Below are 15,184 nucleotides of genomic sequence, written 5' to 3' on the forward strand. Positions count from 1 at the left end.
TTTCCTCTACCCTTCCCATCACTAACGAATATCCCTCTGATGTGCATGAAGGAAAGTTCATTTAGCTAATCAATACGTTGGGATTTTCTTGGATATGCATAATTGAGGCGGGTTTTAACTGTGCTTAAATTTAAGGCAGCATCCATTTCAATACGGTGCTTGCAAAATAAAGAAAAGGAGGAGATAGGGAAGGGTTATTGGTGAAGAGAGAAAATCGAAGCTAAAACCCTCTCCAAGTCTATTCTTCCTTGTTCAGGTAAGCAGTGCCCTGTTTAATTAAAAAAAAAAAAAAACAAAAAAAAACACCTCTGGTATTTCTTATGTTTTTTACTGCATAGTGTGCTCTTTCCAAAACAAAAGATTTTGAACTCTAATTATGTTTTCTCTGGACTAAAAGCTTTCATTTCCTAGGTAATATAAGCTGAGTTGGTTTGTAAAGGAAAGAATTCAGTTTAGTATTTTTAGGGAAACTGCCAAAGATAAACCATAAATTGGACACCTCACAATTAGTCCAACAGCCGTGGGTTCAGATCCCAGCTTCCCTGCTTAGAAGCTAAGTCACCTCGGGCAGATTACTCAGTTGTTCCCAAGTCCAAGTTTCTTCACCAGTAAAACGACTGGTGAGGATTACATGAAACTCCATCTACTGATCTCAGCACGAGGCTCAATAAACACTGGCTATTATTACAAATCTCCAAGAACTCCCGATTGACTATTTAAATGAGCTACTATATTTCAAGCATTTAACATAGTGTGCGGAACACACATAAGGCACACAAAAACAGACCAAAGCGGCTGCTATTATTTTTATTTGTCTTTGCTGGGTGCTGTAAGAAACTATGCCAATAAACTCTCCTAAAGGCTGAATTCACATTTCAGGAGTGAATTCAAAGCACTTCTGTATTTTGGGATTTTTTCAGAGCTTTTTATTGTTTATAAAGTTATCCAGAAAGTAAAACAATCAAATTCCCATAGTGTCCCTATAAGTCCAGTTCCTTAAAGTACGTGAAGTAATAGAAAGCAATCCACAACTCTCCCTCTTCTCTTCCTCTTCTACCCTAGAGCTATGCCCCTTGTAATGCCTCCCGCCTCGATGCTCTAACAGACCCTCCCCGCACTGCTGCAGTCGCTGTCCCACCTCTCACCCACGAGAGGGACACACAGGATTATTAGCACTTTCACAAATCCAAGCAAGAACAGAAGTTACCCAGTGCCACTGAATCAAAACTGAGTTGGTTCCTTTAATTAGAGACGTGATTCCATATACAAAGGTGGTCGCAAAGTATTCACCCTGATGTCCACAGTAGTGAAGGGTCTTTTTTGCCTTGTTCTGCTTTTTCCACCGAATGATATTATTAATGAAGCCAAAGACGTGTTACAGGAAGAAATGACGAGATGGGGTTCAGGAAACGCTGACTTTGTCTGTTGGGGTGCGACTCTGACTGACAATTTTTGGTTTGCGTGACTTCATTTGGCAATGCTGCTTTATATCAGACACTGCTTCCAGAGAGGCACGGCCCAGCTCTACTGCCTTTGTCCAAAGTGCATAGGAATAAAAAAGGCTTTTGTTCTTAGACTGGAATTTTAGCTTTCTTCCTTTGCTTTCCTTCCCTCTACCTAAATCCTAACCCCTAAATCCTCACATCTTTCAAACCTCCCTCAATAGCTCCAGCTAATGCAGACCCCACCATTTGCCAACCATCCATGGCCCTTCTAGTCTGTCCTTATACCGGTCACTCCATATATTCAGTTTATAATCCATAACATTCAGTTTTGACCACCCTATCCTCAAACTCCCCTACCCCCCTTCCCCTTCAGAGCTCTCACTTGCCTGAAATGGAAAGAAGACTACTCTTAAAAACTACACTGCAAGGGCACACAGAGAGTGACATCAAGCAAGAATATAATTCTTTTTTATTACCATGATGCCAATAATCACACAATCTAGATAGGCCGATCAAAACTGTTTGTTGTAAAATGATTTATTTCTGGAGACTTTTTTTTTTATCCTTTCCCTATTCCTTTTGGAGAGGGGTGATATTAAGATAGACAATTATAAAATGTAATTTACCATTCCAGTGCTGCTGGCTTTAAGACATACCCCGAGCCACCTAACTCCATCTTGGCTAAGACATATGTTTCTTCCCCTAAAACACTGATCAGCTAGAAACCTGGATTCAATAATGCAGTATCAAAGGCTGAAACACAAAAAGGCAACAAAATAAAAAATAAGAAACTACTTTAATTCTCTGTGGTCCATGGGATTAATATAATTTCTACCAGCGGTTTGGTGTTCTTTGCCTGAGTTTTTACATTGCCCGAGTCCTTGCGGACCACATGCCACTTCCCTTTCTCTCCAGCAGCAGAGGCTGCAGGTGGATGAAGGAGAAAAATAAAGGACATGGCTTCCAGTGCCATCACATGTCCACAGCTGCATACAAAAGCAACTTGGGGCATGTTTTCTCTCCCTGGTACCTAGATTATCCTGATCAGTGTCCTTTCCCACTTGGAAAAAGAAAATCTACTATCTCTGAGAAGATAAGTAACAGAGATGTCCAAAATCATTGTAAGGGGATCTTAAACCTGGCCCTTTCAGTAAATTTGGCTCCACTCTGAAGGCTGAGTTGTATTCCAGAGGATGATAAATATTGTTATCTTTGCCTCCCGTTATACACAGGAGTCTTGTTTAAAGCCAGGGTGCATTAGACTGACTCTCAAGAGGGTGGCTAGCAACCACCTCTCAGAGGAACACAATGTTTCACTGGGTTAGGGGGCGAGGGTGAGGCAGGGATCTTCACTTAACACAGGCAGGGGCACCCCGCACATGCTTCCATGTGAGATCACGCTGCGGGAAACCAGGGAGTGAATCCCAGCTCCACCACCTGCTAAGAACTGTGCTGCCTGGGGAACTTCACCTCACTAAGCTTCCATGTCCTCACCTAAGAAAATGGAGGCTCTTCCCAGCGTTAAATGAAATAAGGGATGTCCAGCACTCAGAAAGGACCTGGCATAAAGTATTTGATAAATGATAGCAATTACGTCCTTAGCACCACAACCCTTACGTCCACACCCAAATTTCCTCCCTGTGTTCTCAAATGGTGAATTCATTGACAATCCACAGCCAGGAGTCAATCCAACCTACGGGCAACACCATCAACAAAGAGCCCCTCGCTCTCTCGCTGTCTCTCTCTCTTAATTTTATAAGCCAGAACCTTCTAAGGGAATCTATTACATTCTCTTAGGGAGTGGTTTGGGCTGCAAAATCTTAATCTTGAATTCTTATCTCTTTGCCACTTCCCACCCCCCCAGTCCTCCCACTGGATATCTAGAACTCCTTATAAACTTCACAGGATAGAGATGCATTGAGATCTGTAGGAGGTGTTAGAGGAAACGGGGGGACTGGGATGTTAAAAATCAGGGCAACAAAAATACCCATGATGTCATTTACCCTGACTTCTGAACCATCAGCAGCAGCCTTTCAAGTCGCCTCGTGTGATGCTTCACCTCTCCCAGCCTGTGTTATCACGGAACCCCAAATGCAGGCCTCCGAGGGTCTTCCATTAGAGCGATTCCCACTCCTTCTCCGCCTCCCCACAGCCCTATCTCTCCCTCCTTCTCTGACTTTTAGCGTAGCCAATTAAACCTGAACAACGGGTGGATGGAGGAAATATGCTGCAACTATGGAATGGTACAGCAGGGACCAGTTTCACTGTTAATTTAAAATGCTAGAATTAATTAGGTGGTGTAAATGAAGAATTTAATAAGCACTCTTTACAACCACAAGTTCTACTTTTATTAAACACTGCTACGAAATGAGGGCAAATATCTCTGGTCTCTCTATATTTCCTTGCCTCATTCCCATAAGTTCTCTGCAAATAAAATTCTTTTTTTTTTCGCCTGAATTTAAAAAAAATGCATAATTATAAATTTATGCCTGAACTGTATTTCTGCCTTCAACCCTTAAGCTTCTTCTTTAAGCTCAGATGCTACTGTATGTCTCTGCTTGTGCTGGAGAGGGTGCTAAACAAACCAAAGTTGACAATTTTGGTTTTGTATACCAAATTAAAGGCTGTCTTCGAAGCTGTCACTCCTATTCAAATCCACTCGGTGAACTACCAAATTAGCATTCTTTCAGTAAAGGAATCTGCTTGTTTAAACATGTGTCTTTAGAAAACAAGGAACAACACCATGAATCAGTAGTTCTCAAAAACCTCACTACAGTTCTAAGGAAACTCTTTTGAAAAGGTGATTAATAATATTCACTAATATAGCTGGCAGAGTCCCTATTTAGAAGGTAAGGCTACACCAAAAATACATTTTCTATAGAGCAGTGGGCGGAAGAATCATATGGTTAACTGGTTTTAATTTGGTTTGAATTATCATCCTATTATATAAAGATTATTCAGGAGTCTAAACATTGGCTTTCTGAGAGCATAAGCAATTCCATTAAAGGATGGATGATCAGTGCTCTGGGACAAGATCATCAAAGCCCCGGCCCTATTTGGAGAGACTTTGATAAAATTTCTCTATTCTAGCCACTCTCCTTGAAACATACTAACTGAATCTATAATAATATCCCCCAATTATTGAGAGACCGCTATGCAATAGGCATTGTGCTAGGCAGTATATATCTAGTCTCTCATTTAACCGTCACAATAAGTCCTGTGAGAATTTTACAGACAAGGAAATTTTGTTTGGAGGGGTTATGTGACTTACATTGTCAACAGTTATTTCAGTTTCATGATGTTGCAAAGTACTTCAATTATATGGGGGACAAATTTACAAGTGAATTAGAAGAACTGGAGAATATATATAGCTACGTGTGTGCACACATATACATTGCATTCTCTGATTTAAAGTCAAGATGATGTATCTCCCTATTTTAATTATAGAGTTTCCTTTTTCTTATATAAACCAGTTGCTCACCAATTAAACTATCCAGAGAAAGGGAGACAAAAGTCAACACTCAAAAATGACAAATCCTTGAAGTTGAGAGTGAATGATTCTAGAAGTGGAGTGTCAGAGCACAGCAGCCTCACTGCTGTCATGTCATAGTCCAATATTTTTCTAAGAAAATATTCTCACTTCCAAAAAGATTACAGGGAAACTTCCCATCAAAGAATTATAGTGTCTGCATCTGGCAAACAGTAGGTCCTCAATGAATGGTTGTCAATTAGGAAAAAATCAGAACCTAAAAATCTCAAGTATTGAAGTTGTACAGGGTATTGTTTTGCTTCCAAGTAAAAAGTCTCTGACTTCTCAAAGAGTATCTTCAAAACAAACAAACAAATAAAATAAAGTAAAATACCTCAAATACAGATCTTCATTAAGCATCTCCCTCCTAGGGCAGAGTAGTTTTATGCCAGAATAATCTACTATCCTTAGGGCCTATTTCTCCCCAGGGACAATGGGCAGTTGTGACCTCGTTCCCCAGTCCACAATGGCCCCCTTTAAAACACTGTCTCAGACACATGGGAGAACACTGGACACACACAAACCAAACGTTTGAGATGAAAGGAATAAATAGATAAAAACTAGCATGGAGTATAGAGAGGGTGGAGGGCAGAACTGAGAAGTAAAGAACAAGGGGAAGGGGTGGCTGATTAAGAAGAAAACAGGATAAAACCAAAGGATTATTTAACATAAGGGAAAGCTGAGGAAGCTCCAAAATCTTCACCTGCTTCCCAGTCCTAATGATCCACAATATGGTTTTATGTAGTATACACACATGCATGAGTTTATAACTTTTGTGTACCCACGCCCTCCTTGAATGCAGGACACACGTTGTGACACTCGGATGCATCACCATGCATGTGCATTTCCACTAAGGTCTGCACATCTAATGGAACAAAGTGGCTGTGAATCCAAAGTCTAGAATATTGAAGAAGGGCATACCTGTAATTTTGTCTCTCACGAGTTTGCAGGATTCTATTTCACCAATGCTCCCAAAGAGACTCCTGAACTCCTCTTGGGTCATATTCTGGGGTAAATAGTTGACTATGAGGTTGGTTTTGCTGTCATCTGTGGCCGCCCCTGTCTGCATGGGAGAAGGACAGTTTCTATTGTTGCTGGAGGGTCCATTGCTTGTACTGGATGTCGGGCCATTTGACACCTGAGGCTCCATGGTGCTAATTATCTAAACAAAAATAAGAAGAATAAAAATAAGCCTTTTGAAATCTCAAAGACACGATTAAGTCTCTTTCAAGATTTTATTTTATTTTTTGAAAAGAAAGAGAACAAGAGAAAGCAAGATGGAGCAAAAGAGACAGGGTTGTGAACACAGCCAATTTAGAAGCATGTTTTTAACCAAAATGCTAAACTCCCCTTGCTATTTTTAGGCCAGCCCATAGATTTTGAACAGACTAGAGTGCAGTGGGAACTCTCCCATTATTTTGTTAATGAAAAGCTAATTCCTGTTTTCATTACACAATCACTCTCAGAAATGTATACTTAAGCCACACCAAATTATAATTAAAATGTAAAGTAATAATCATGATTAAAATTATAGTTCCATTAAAGCTGAAAAAGCTAAATATAGAGGGCTATGCTCACAAGATCAAATACAGTACCTGTTTATTAACTATCTCATAAAGTAAAATGACATTAAATTAAGTGCGGCTGTTCCATATGGGAAGAGTTTAGGTTTTCACCGATGTTTAATCACTGATCAAACTTCAGATTTCATAAGTGCATGAGGGGAGCTACAATGTCTTCTCATGATTTTTCTCTCCAGCCATGCTGTTACTGTTTCTCCTGGACCTCTAATAAAATAAAAAACATGAAGGAAAAGTTCTCCCTAGGTCTCCACCTCAAGTCCAGCACAGACTGATGCTGTCCTCTCACACGTTACTCAAAAAGGACTTTTTCTGGAATTAAATAGTTAATTAAACAAACATTTCCAGAAATGTGTGAACTGTTCCAGGCAGCATGCATGGCAATAAAGAGATGAATAAGTCTTAGTCTCTACTTTCAAGGAGCTTATAGTCTACAGGGGACACAGACAAGCAAACAGCTTACAACAGGATAACAGGCATGTAGTGCAGGGGCAATTAAACCTGCTTATAGGATATGGAGATTTGGGGAAAGTACTGAGAAGATGATGCTAGAATAAGGTTTTATATGGAAAATGGGTTTAAGCTCATGGAGTCAGGTCATGAAGATGCCCTGTATAGTATGACAAACATGGAGAATCACAAAATTGCACAACCAGAAGGCATGTAGGGCAATAAAATCTAGTTCAAAACTCTCATGTTTGAGATGAATTCCAGAGACATTCAACAACTTCTTTGTCATCACAGGAAAGTGGGGCAGAGTCTGGGCCTGTACCCAGTTTTCCTGACCCCAAATGCAACTTATCTGTCCCATTTTTCCATTCTTTCCTATCACCACCCCTTACTCGTCCTTCAGGATATGGCTAAGTCTCCTCTGAAATTGATCAACTCCCTGGAAATGGAATCACGTTCTCCATTTCACTAGTTGTGTGACCTTGGGTAAGAGACTTAAACTCTAGGAGTCTGTTTTCCTCATTTCAAAAATGGGAACAATGTCACCTGCCTTACAAGATGGTAAAAAGGATCTGGTGACATGATGTATGTAAAGCACCTGAATAGTGGTGGCAACATATCCACAACCATTGACATTTATTAAAGTCACTCTGACGCCAATCACCTGATGTGACGTCTCTGACTGACTCCTCACGAGAAGGCAATGAAGCACATTCTAATATCCTCTACATTTTAGAGATGAGGAAATCAAGGCTTAATAGACATCATCTGATAGCTAGTCGCTTCCATTATTATAACTATTTGGCTGCTCAGAGAATTTTTGGGGGATAAGCATTTTTATATAATATACATGTAGTAAAGTGTACAGATCTTAAGGGTACAACTCAAGGAATGTTTACAAAGTGAACACAACTCACACTTGAGTAACAACCTTTCAGACCATGATATAGAACATGACTAGCCCCCCAAAAGTCTGTCTCATGTCCCCACCTTCTCACACCACACCAAAGGTAACTTCTTCTGACTTCTGATCCATAGATTTATCTGTTTTTGAATTTATGTACATGGAATCACACAATACACACTATTTTATGTCTTTTCACACATTATGTCTGGGTATCATCCATGTTGTTAGATGTGGTGGTAGGTGGTTGTTCTCCACTGCTGTGGAAAATTCCATTGTTTGAAAATATCACATGTTATTTCTCTCTTCTACTGTGGATGAACATGTGGGTTGTTTCTAGTGTTTAACTATTATAGATAATGCTGCTCTGAGCATTACGTACATGTCTTCTGGTGTACATACACACATATTTCTATTGGGAATGTTCCTGAGAGTCTATTTGTGGGTCATAGGGTATACGTATGGTCAGCTTTGGGAGAGACCGTCAATGGTTTTTCTAACTGGCTGTTATCAATCTGCACTCCCACCAGCAGAGAACGAAAGTTTCTGTTGCTGCACATCCTCATCCACATTCAGAGACTGACTTTGTTTTCTGCTTATTTTCTCATCTAAAGCAGAGCAGTACAGTAAAAATGGAATGAGTTTTTTTAATCAAGGCTGACTTAGAATTCTAGTTCTACCACTTATTAGCTGCGTGATCTCAGGCAGGTTACTTTAAGACTCAGTCTCAGTTTCCTCTTTGTAAACTGGAATAAAGCCTATCACGCAGGGTTATCTTTAGAATGAGAGAGCATACATATTTGTTATATATATTACTATATGTTAATATATTTATTAAATGCCCAGAACATAAAATGCCTAAGGGCGTCATACCTATTATTTCTCCTCACACCCTACATAGGTGTTACTCTAATTGTTTCCTCTGATGATCACAAATGAGAAATGAAACCAAAAAAAAAAGTCTCAAGAGAAGTCACATAAATAAGGCAGATGGAGGAAGGTGGGGAGCTTCTAAGATTCTTTACCGTCATGTAAGTAACTTAAGTGGCTCCACTTATCACATCACCAGAACTTTCTTCTTGGCTTCAGGTCAACAGCGGGATTCTGGAAGGCTGGTCCAGACAGCAAGGAGAAAGCAAAGAGCTTCTGAGAAAAATCTTAAGCAAGCTCTCCTCAGCACTGACAGAAATTGCACCCAGCAAAGTGTATTCAGCTGCTCTGCCCTGAGGCAAGGGTCCAGGAAAAAGGAGGGAGATGTGCCCAGGGGAGGGGGTCATGCTAATAGCGATGATGCTGCAGAGCACCACAGCTCCAGGCTGGGAGGCAGGTTTCTGCTCTGCCGAGCCGTCGGCCTCCGGGGTCTGTGCAGTGCCTCCTTGCCGTGTCGTCTCACTGCCTCACTGAGTCAGGTGTCCAGGCAACAAACACAAGGAGCACTGCCAACTCAATAAGGAACTTGAAAACTAGAATTTATCCAATTCAGGAGGCTCAGCTAGCAGAACCACAGAGCTGCCCAACTACTACATTTTGATTTAATAGCAAAAAAGCCAGTCCCACAATCTATAGAACACCTTCCCTGCTCTCCACCTTTCTCAGGTGACCCTTCTCACAGCTTCCCCACAAACACCTAGAAAACATCCAGCACTGAGGCAGCTTTTTGGGTGTTAATGATGGAGTACGAAGAAAAACATAAGTCATACCTAAGCATGCTGAAATTCTGTGGGAACAAGACTGTTAAAGGTCACCTGATAGCCAGGTTCATCTTTTGTTTCAGACACACATGAAAGCCAGGCCTTGTCCACATGAACATCTCACAGGTCTCCCTGCTCCAGAAAGGCTTAGGAAGTATCAAGCCTGCAGCAAAGTAAGTTCAGTTCCCTAATCAGCTTTCTGGATCTCCTTACATCCTATGTGGATTTCCAAATTTATGTTGACTCCTGGAGTTGAGCCCTACCTGCAGACCAGACAACCCTAATTGGGTCCAAACCTTCAAAAAGGAGCCATGAGATGTAATGTTCAGTCCTGAGCTGCTTCAACTGACTAAACCTATAAATTAGGTCAAGTCATTCTCGTCTGATGGAGACAGAGCTCTCTTTGCTCTGTGCACACACTACACAGTTATCCTTTTGAGTATTCAGAAAGAAATGATGAAGAAACACACATGCACACACATACAACTTTCTCAATAAAAATGTACAGTCTGAAAGCTGAGAAACACTTGCAAATGTGCTAATATACATCACATAATAAGACCCCTCACTGGTCTTAATGATGCATCCCAGGATGCCAGACAGGCTTAAAAAAAGAATCAGAAACGTAAAATGTCAGAATCATATCTGACACACAAGTGAACCAAGAGGATTTTAAAACATGACTTGGAAAATAAGACAGGTTGCCAAGATATAGATACTGAACCCAAGAACATGAAACTACAGCATTTTAAGGTTACATGATAGATATTAACAAGAGGACATCTTTAATCTCTACTTGGGAATCAGACCATAGGTAAACGTGTGTTGGTGAGAAGCATATCCTCCAATAAGGGCAGAGACCAGCTCGGCAAAATCAGAACACTTGCTTCCCCAGGCTAAGGCTTTAATATTCTAACAGCACAATTTTCATTGCAAATAAATATATCAGTTACTCAAGTTTGCATATGTACTTTAATGAAACATTGTGTGTGGGTCTCACAGCCAGCTTTGCAGCTGACCAGGTTCCAAACCCCTGACTTGCCCTCCTTTCCTCTTCCAAACGGCAATGAGGAACAGGGTTACAGCCTGCAACCAGGATAGAGCATTGAGGAGGTTCAGTTGACTTCAAACTCTAATGGTTGTACAAAGCACTGCATTAAATCTTTTATGTTCCTGTGATATATTTTAAGAAACATTATACAGGCAGAAAATTTCAGGGATAAACTATTAAAGCAGAGCACAATAATGTAGGCACTCAAATCCTGTCATTGTAAATGTCGATGGTTTGAATGACTAATTACTCACACTCAACGCATTAACCTCCCCCCTCCCACTACTCTTTTCTGCAAAATATACAACAAAAGCAAGAGGAAAGGCCTCAGACACGCAGCTGCTGGATCATCACTCAGGGTCGTTTATTTCTGTGGAGGGGAGGTAAGAAGTGGAGGCTGGGTCAGCCTCTTTCTCAGGGTGCTCCTGAAGAAAAGAGCCAATCCTCTCTGCCCTTCGTGGCATCTCCCTAGTCACAATCCTGAGTCCTTCCCACTGGTCTAACTACCTGTTCAATCGCATGTCTCACTCTCATCCACCCAAGGTATCTGTAACACTACTTCCTAGATATGCCAGGTTATACTCACATAGAAAAGGGTTTGTTTCCATCATGGCTAGATCTCTAGGTATGTTAGACAAACAGAGATGGAGCCCTGGCATGCCAGACACTGTGCTAGGCCCTGGGGATACAGAGATAATAAAGACAAAGAGCTGGCCTTCACTGGCCCACAGTGTGGATGCATGACAGATATGAGAGAACATTAGGGACCACAGAGCCCAACCCCATAATTTCAATGATGCGGAAACTGAGGACCAGAAAAGGGGAAATGACTTGCCCAAGGTCACACTGCTGGTTAGAGACAGAGATGGGACTTGAGCCCAGGTCTACAGATTACCTCACTTGAGTACTCTTGTGACAATGCGGATGTGGCCATTTGAGAGAGGGTTTACTTCTCCTTCTGTTCAGGGAGGGAGTGAGGGGTGGCCATATCACAGAAATGTACTTGAATAGAGGTGTGGAGATGTGTCTACCTCCATACTTTTCTGAGTATAGCACTGTACAGTTCACAAAAAATGGGACCTGAACTCTGAGCTCTGTGGCACAGAAACCACATCTGTTTTGTTTATTATAGTATCTCTTACATGTGGAACAGGGCCTGACAACTGGTGGGTTCTAGATAAAGGACTATGGAATGAATGAATGTCCTTGCATGTCTAATAGTGTTCACTAGATCCCTCAAACAACCCTGCGAAGTACAAGCCAACAAGGTATTAATGTCATCCCCATTCTATGTATAACAAAAGAGGACAGAACACTTATTGAGTACCTATTATATGCAAGGCGTACACTTACATATTATTTTGAATGCAGATTTAAGAGGCACTCATTCATGTAGGAGGGCTGAATCTTTGGCTGATATGGACCCACATAGAGAATCTGTTAAACGCCTTTGCTCTTTCTCCCTAGAAAAATGTACACACACAACATTTTACATAAACTAAAGCCAATCTTTCGTCTCCAGATTGAAATCCTCCAATTGATTCTGAGAGTAGCAATATAATCAGAGGGCAAAAACTTCCCTTCCTTCCCAAATCACTCTTTTCATATAATTTCTTGCTCTCAGAATTCATTCATTCATTAACCAAACAAATATTTATTGCTGAAGGGTTCAGATGTCAGAGGAGAGAGCATACACATCCTGTGGTCAGAAAGTCCTTTAAGTGTATTAAGCAAGACTATTCTAAAAACATACTTAAAGCCTCCTTTAATATTTCTTCCATCAGCTTATGAATTCCTAACAGCTCCCTCTGTCTCCCACTCTTCACAGGCTTTCTTTCCTTTGCTCAAGTTTGGGAGAAGTCAGGCTAGAGTTATAGGGCTGGTCCTCCTCACAACTGAGGACAGGCATTGTCCTGGGCCCCGGAGAGCCACATCAGAGGTCCTACCAAAGCCCCCTCACTAATTTCCGTCAGCCACACCACACCATGATGTGGCCTCAGCTCCAATATTTTCCATAAAAATGGCAGCCTGACAATCAAGCGTATGGTCTTGCATCTACATATCTAAACCTGGTTTACACTTTGAGGATTTACTTTATGAGGCAAATAAAAGGTTACAACTTTACATTACAGGAACCTGCGCTAATGCAGAACTCACTAGTGTCATTCACCATCCAAGAGCCCAGGGCAGGGCCCTTGTGCTTCCATCACAGGGCAGTCCTCAGCTTCTGTTTTTCAGGCAAAAGGATCAAGAGAAATGAACCTAAGAAGGTCACAGGAATATGACAGTTCTTTTCCAAATATTCTCCCCTCTACTTTCAGCACTGTTCAAATGTCAGCATTCCTGGAAACTAGAAAGATGCTAAAGGAATGTACTGATTACAAACATTTCTCAGGTGTGTGCATCTGCGACACATGAATGTATTTTATTAAATATTTTAAGGAGTATTTAAAGGTATCTTCTTTTACTATGTTGGAAGGACTTTTGAAAATTTATGTATAAAGGCTAACCCTTATGTAAGAGAACAAATGCTCCCAGGAGCATGAAGAATAATGTTTACCAAGGGCAGTCACTGAATCCAACGATTAAAGAAACAGCTTTAAATTATTCATGAGAACAAAAATAAAAGTCCTAATTCTCTTTGTAGGCATTTCCCACTTAACCCTCATGAAATTCTGACACACAGTATGTTAGACTCTGGTGGAGCAGCCCAGACCACCGCATCTCACCTGCCTTTCAAAAGCCTGAAAAACAAATCCCCAAAGTTAGAAAATTACACAGCAGGCTCTGTGCTCCTGAGGACAGATATGATTTTCAGGAATAATTCCTCTCTTCTCTTCTTGCTCCTTGAAAGATCCTAAAAATGTCCTTCCACTCCCTAATTTCATATTTCCTTAAAGGTTCGTCCATCAACTCATAAAATCCATACTCTCCCTTCCTTTTCAAGAGGCTTTAATTTTCTCAAGTCCCTTCAGATTAATATTCTTTTCTAAATGCAATGCTTTCCCGGTTATGATTCAACTGGGAAGGAGATACACATTATTAACGGGGCCCAAGAGGAGGGGCTGTGATTGATGACCCGATCACTCTAGGAAAAGAGAATTGGGGAATATCCACACCCACTACCTCCCCTGCCCCACAACCAAATTACAGGTGAGGACTCACAGAGGCCCGTGCACCAGGGGAAGCTGGCTGAAGACTACACTCATGTCCCCCAAAACCATTTGTACCAAGTTTCTGTAGATTCTGCTGTTAGAGAACTAGAAAACTCCAGAAAAAAAATCTTTTATTCCAACTGGGGAAAAACATGCTGACAGTTTAATAATACCTTTGGGCAGATGCACAAATAACCTGAAAGACCTATTTACTCTAGGAAGTTATGTGGTGATAAATTCTCGGCATATCCTTAAAACAAGTGTATTCAATTCAATACAAGTTACTGAATGCTATTATAGACCAAGGCATTGTTCTAGGAATTGGGGAAACAAAAATAATTTGGTCCCTGCCCTTAGAGGATTCAAGTTGGGAGGATGGAAGAGGAGGACAGGTAAACAAATAACTAATTAAAATCACTTGTATGCACCCCTTTTCTTTTAAGCAATTCCCTCCAGAGTTTCTCTGATGACTCCCCCTCCTCACCAAAAGCACATAAATGAAATACACACAGACTAGTCTGACAGCGTTCTGATACGGAACTGACAGTCCACGGCGTTCTGATACGGAACTGACAGTCCTGTTTCCAGTCTAAATGCTTTTACGTCCTAAACAAATGTCTGTCTGTAACACTGAGGTAAGCTTGCAGCACACCTCCTTTGAAACAGCGCCTTCTTCACTGGAGACGACCACCAGGCATGCCAAAAGTACGCTCGGGGTGGGAGCAGGGCTTTTAAAGAATCAGCAGCCACCAGAGAGAACAAGAAGCATTAATACTTAAAATAGCAGGGCCAGCCTGGATATGAAAAGCATAATCAAAATTTAATTTCTCTTAGGTATTATTCTCAAATTCACAGAAATCCAAGTTTATAATCTTCTTCCCCAGATACATCACACACATTTCTCCTCCTAAATAAATACTGGCCTTCTTTATATCTTACAGTGTTTCTTCAGGGCTTCACTTTGGGCCTACGATGATTTCCTGGCGTGCCCATCCCGGGGCAGTCCTGGTAAAACCCCTGGGTGTTTGGTTTTAACAGACTTTTACAGCAAACTCTCCAGAGCTGAGGGATGGTTTTATCATCTAGTTCATTATAAAGACGAGGAAACTTTTCCTTCACCACCATCCCCTCAATTCAGTCCTCTTTTCCAAAATGGCCAATTAAATACAATCTCAAACTTTCAATAAGCTTTCTTTGTTAAAGGCATATTTGAAAATGACAAGATTTTATTTTAATATAAATACAATTTTGTGGGCAAGCTCTCAGGCTTCCTGCAAAATATTAACTCCAATAAAAAAATCAGTTGGAAAACAATTCCTTTCCCATCCTACCCCCTAAGCCCAACTCTAAATGTTTAATGTGGGCAAAATAACCAAAAT

At 40.9% G+C, this 15,184-nt stretch overlaps 1 protein-coding gene across 16 annotated transcripts in view; it reads right to left on the minus strand.

The window, feature by feature from the left end:
• ELAVL4 (ELAV like RNA binding protein 4) overlaps positions 1–15,184 on the minus strand; it is a 139,968-nt gene that overhangs the window by 44,249 nt on the left and 80,535 nt on the right. For 10 of the 16 annotated variants that reach the window (XM_070248032.1, XM_023630234.2, XM_070248011.1 and 7 more), the window contains exon 2: positions 5,896–6,136. In XM_070248032.1, the coding sequence (XP_070104133.1) occupies positions 5,896–6,136 (241 nt within the window). Of the gene's footprint in view, positions 1–5,895; positions 6,137–8,933; positions 9,021–15,184 lie in introns of all 16 variants that reach the window. The other 6 variants (XM_070248050.1, XM_070248020.1, XM_070248041.1 and 3 more) reach the window with 1 other exon arrangement.

This window comes from Equus caballus, chromosome 2 (assembly GCF_041296265.1).
Source record: "Equus caballus isolate H_3958 breed thoroughbred chromosome 2, TB-T2T, whole genome shotgun sequence".
Classification (NCBI taxonomy): Eukaryota; Metazoa; Chordata; class Mammalia; order Perissodactyla; family Equidae; genus Equus; species Equus caballus.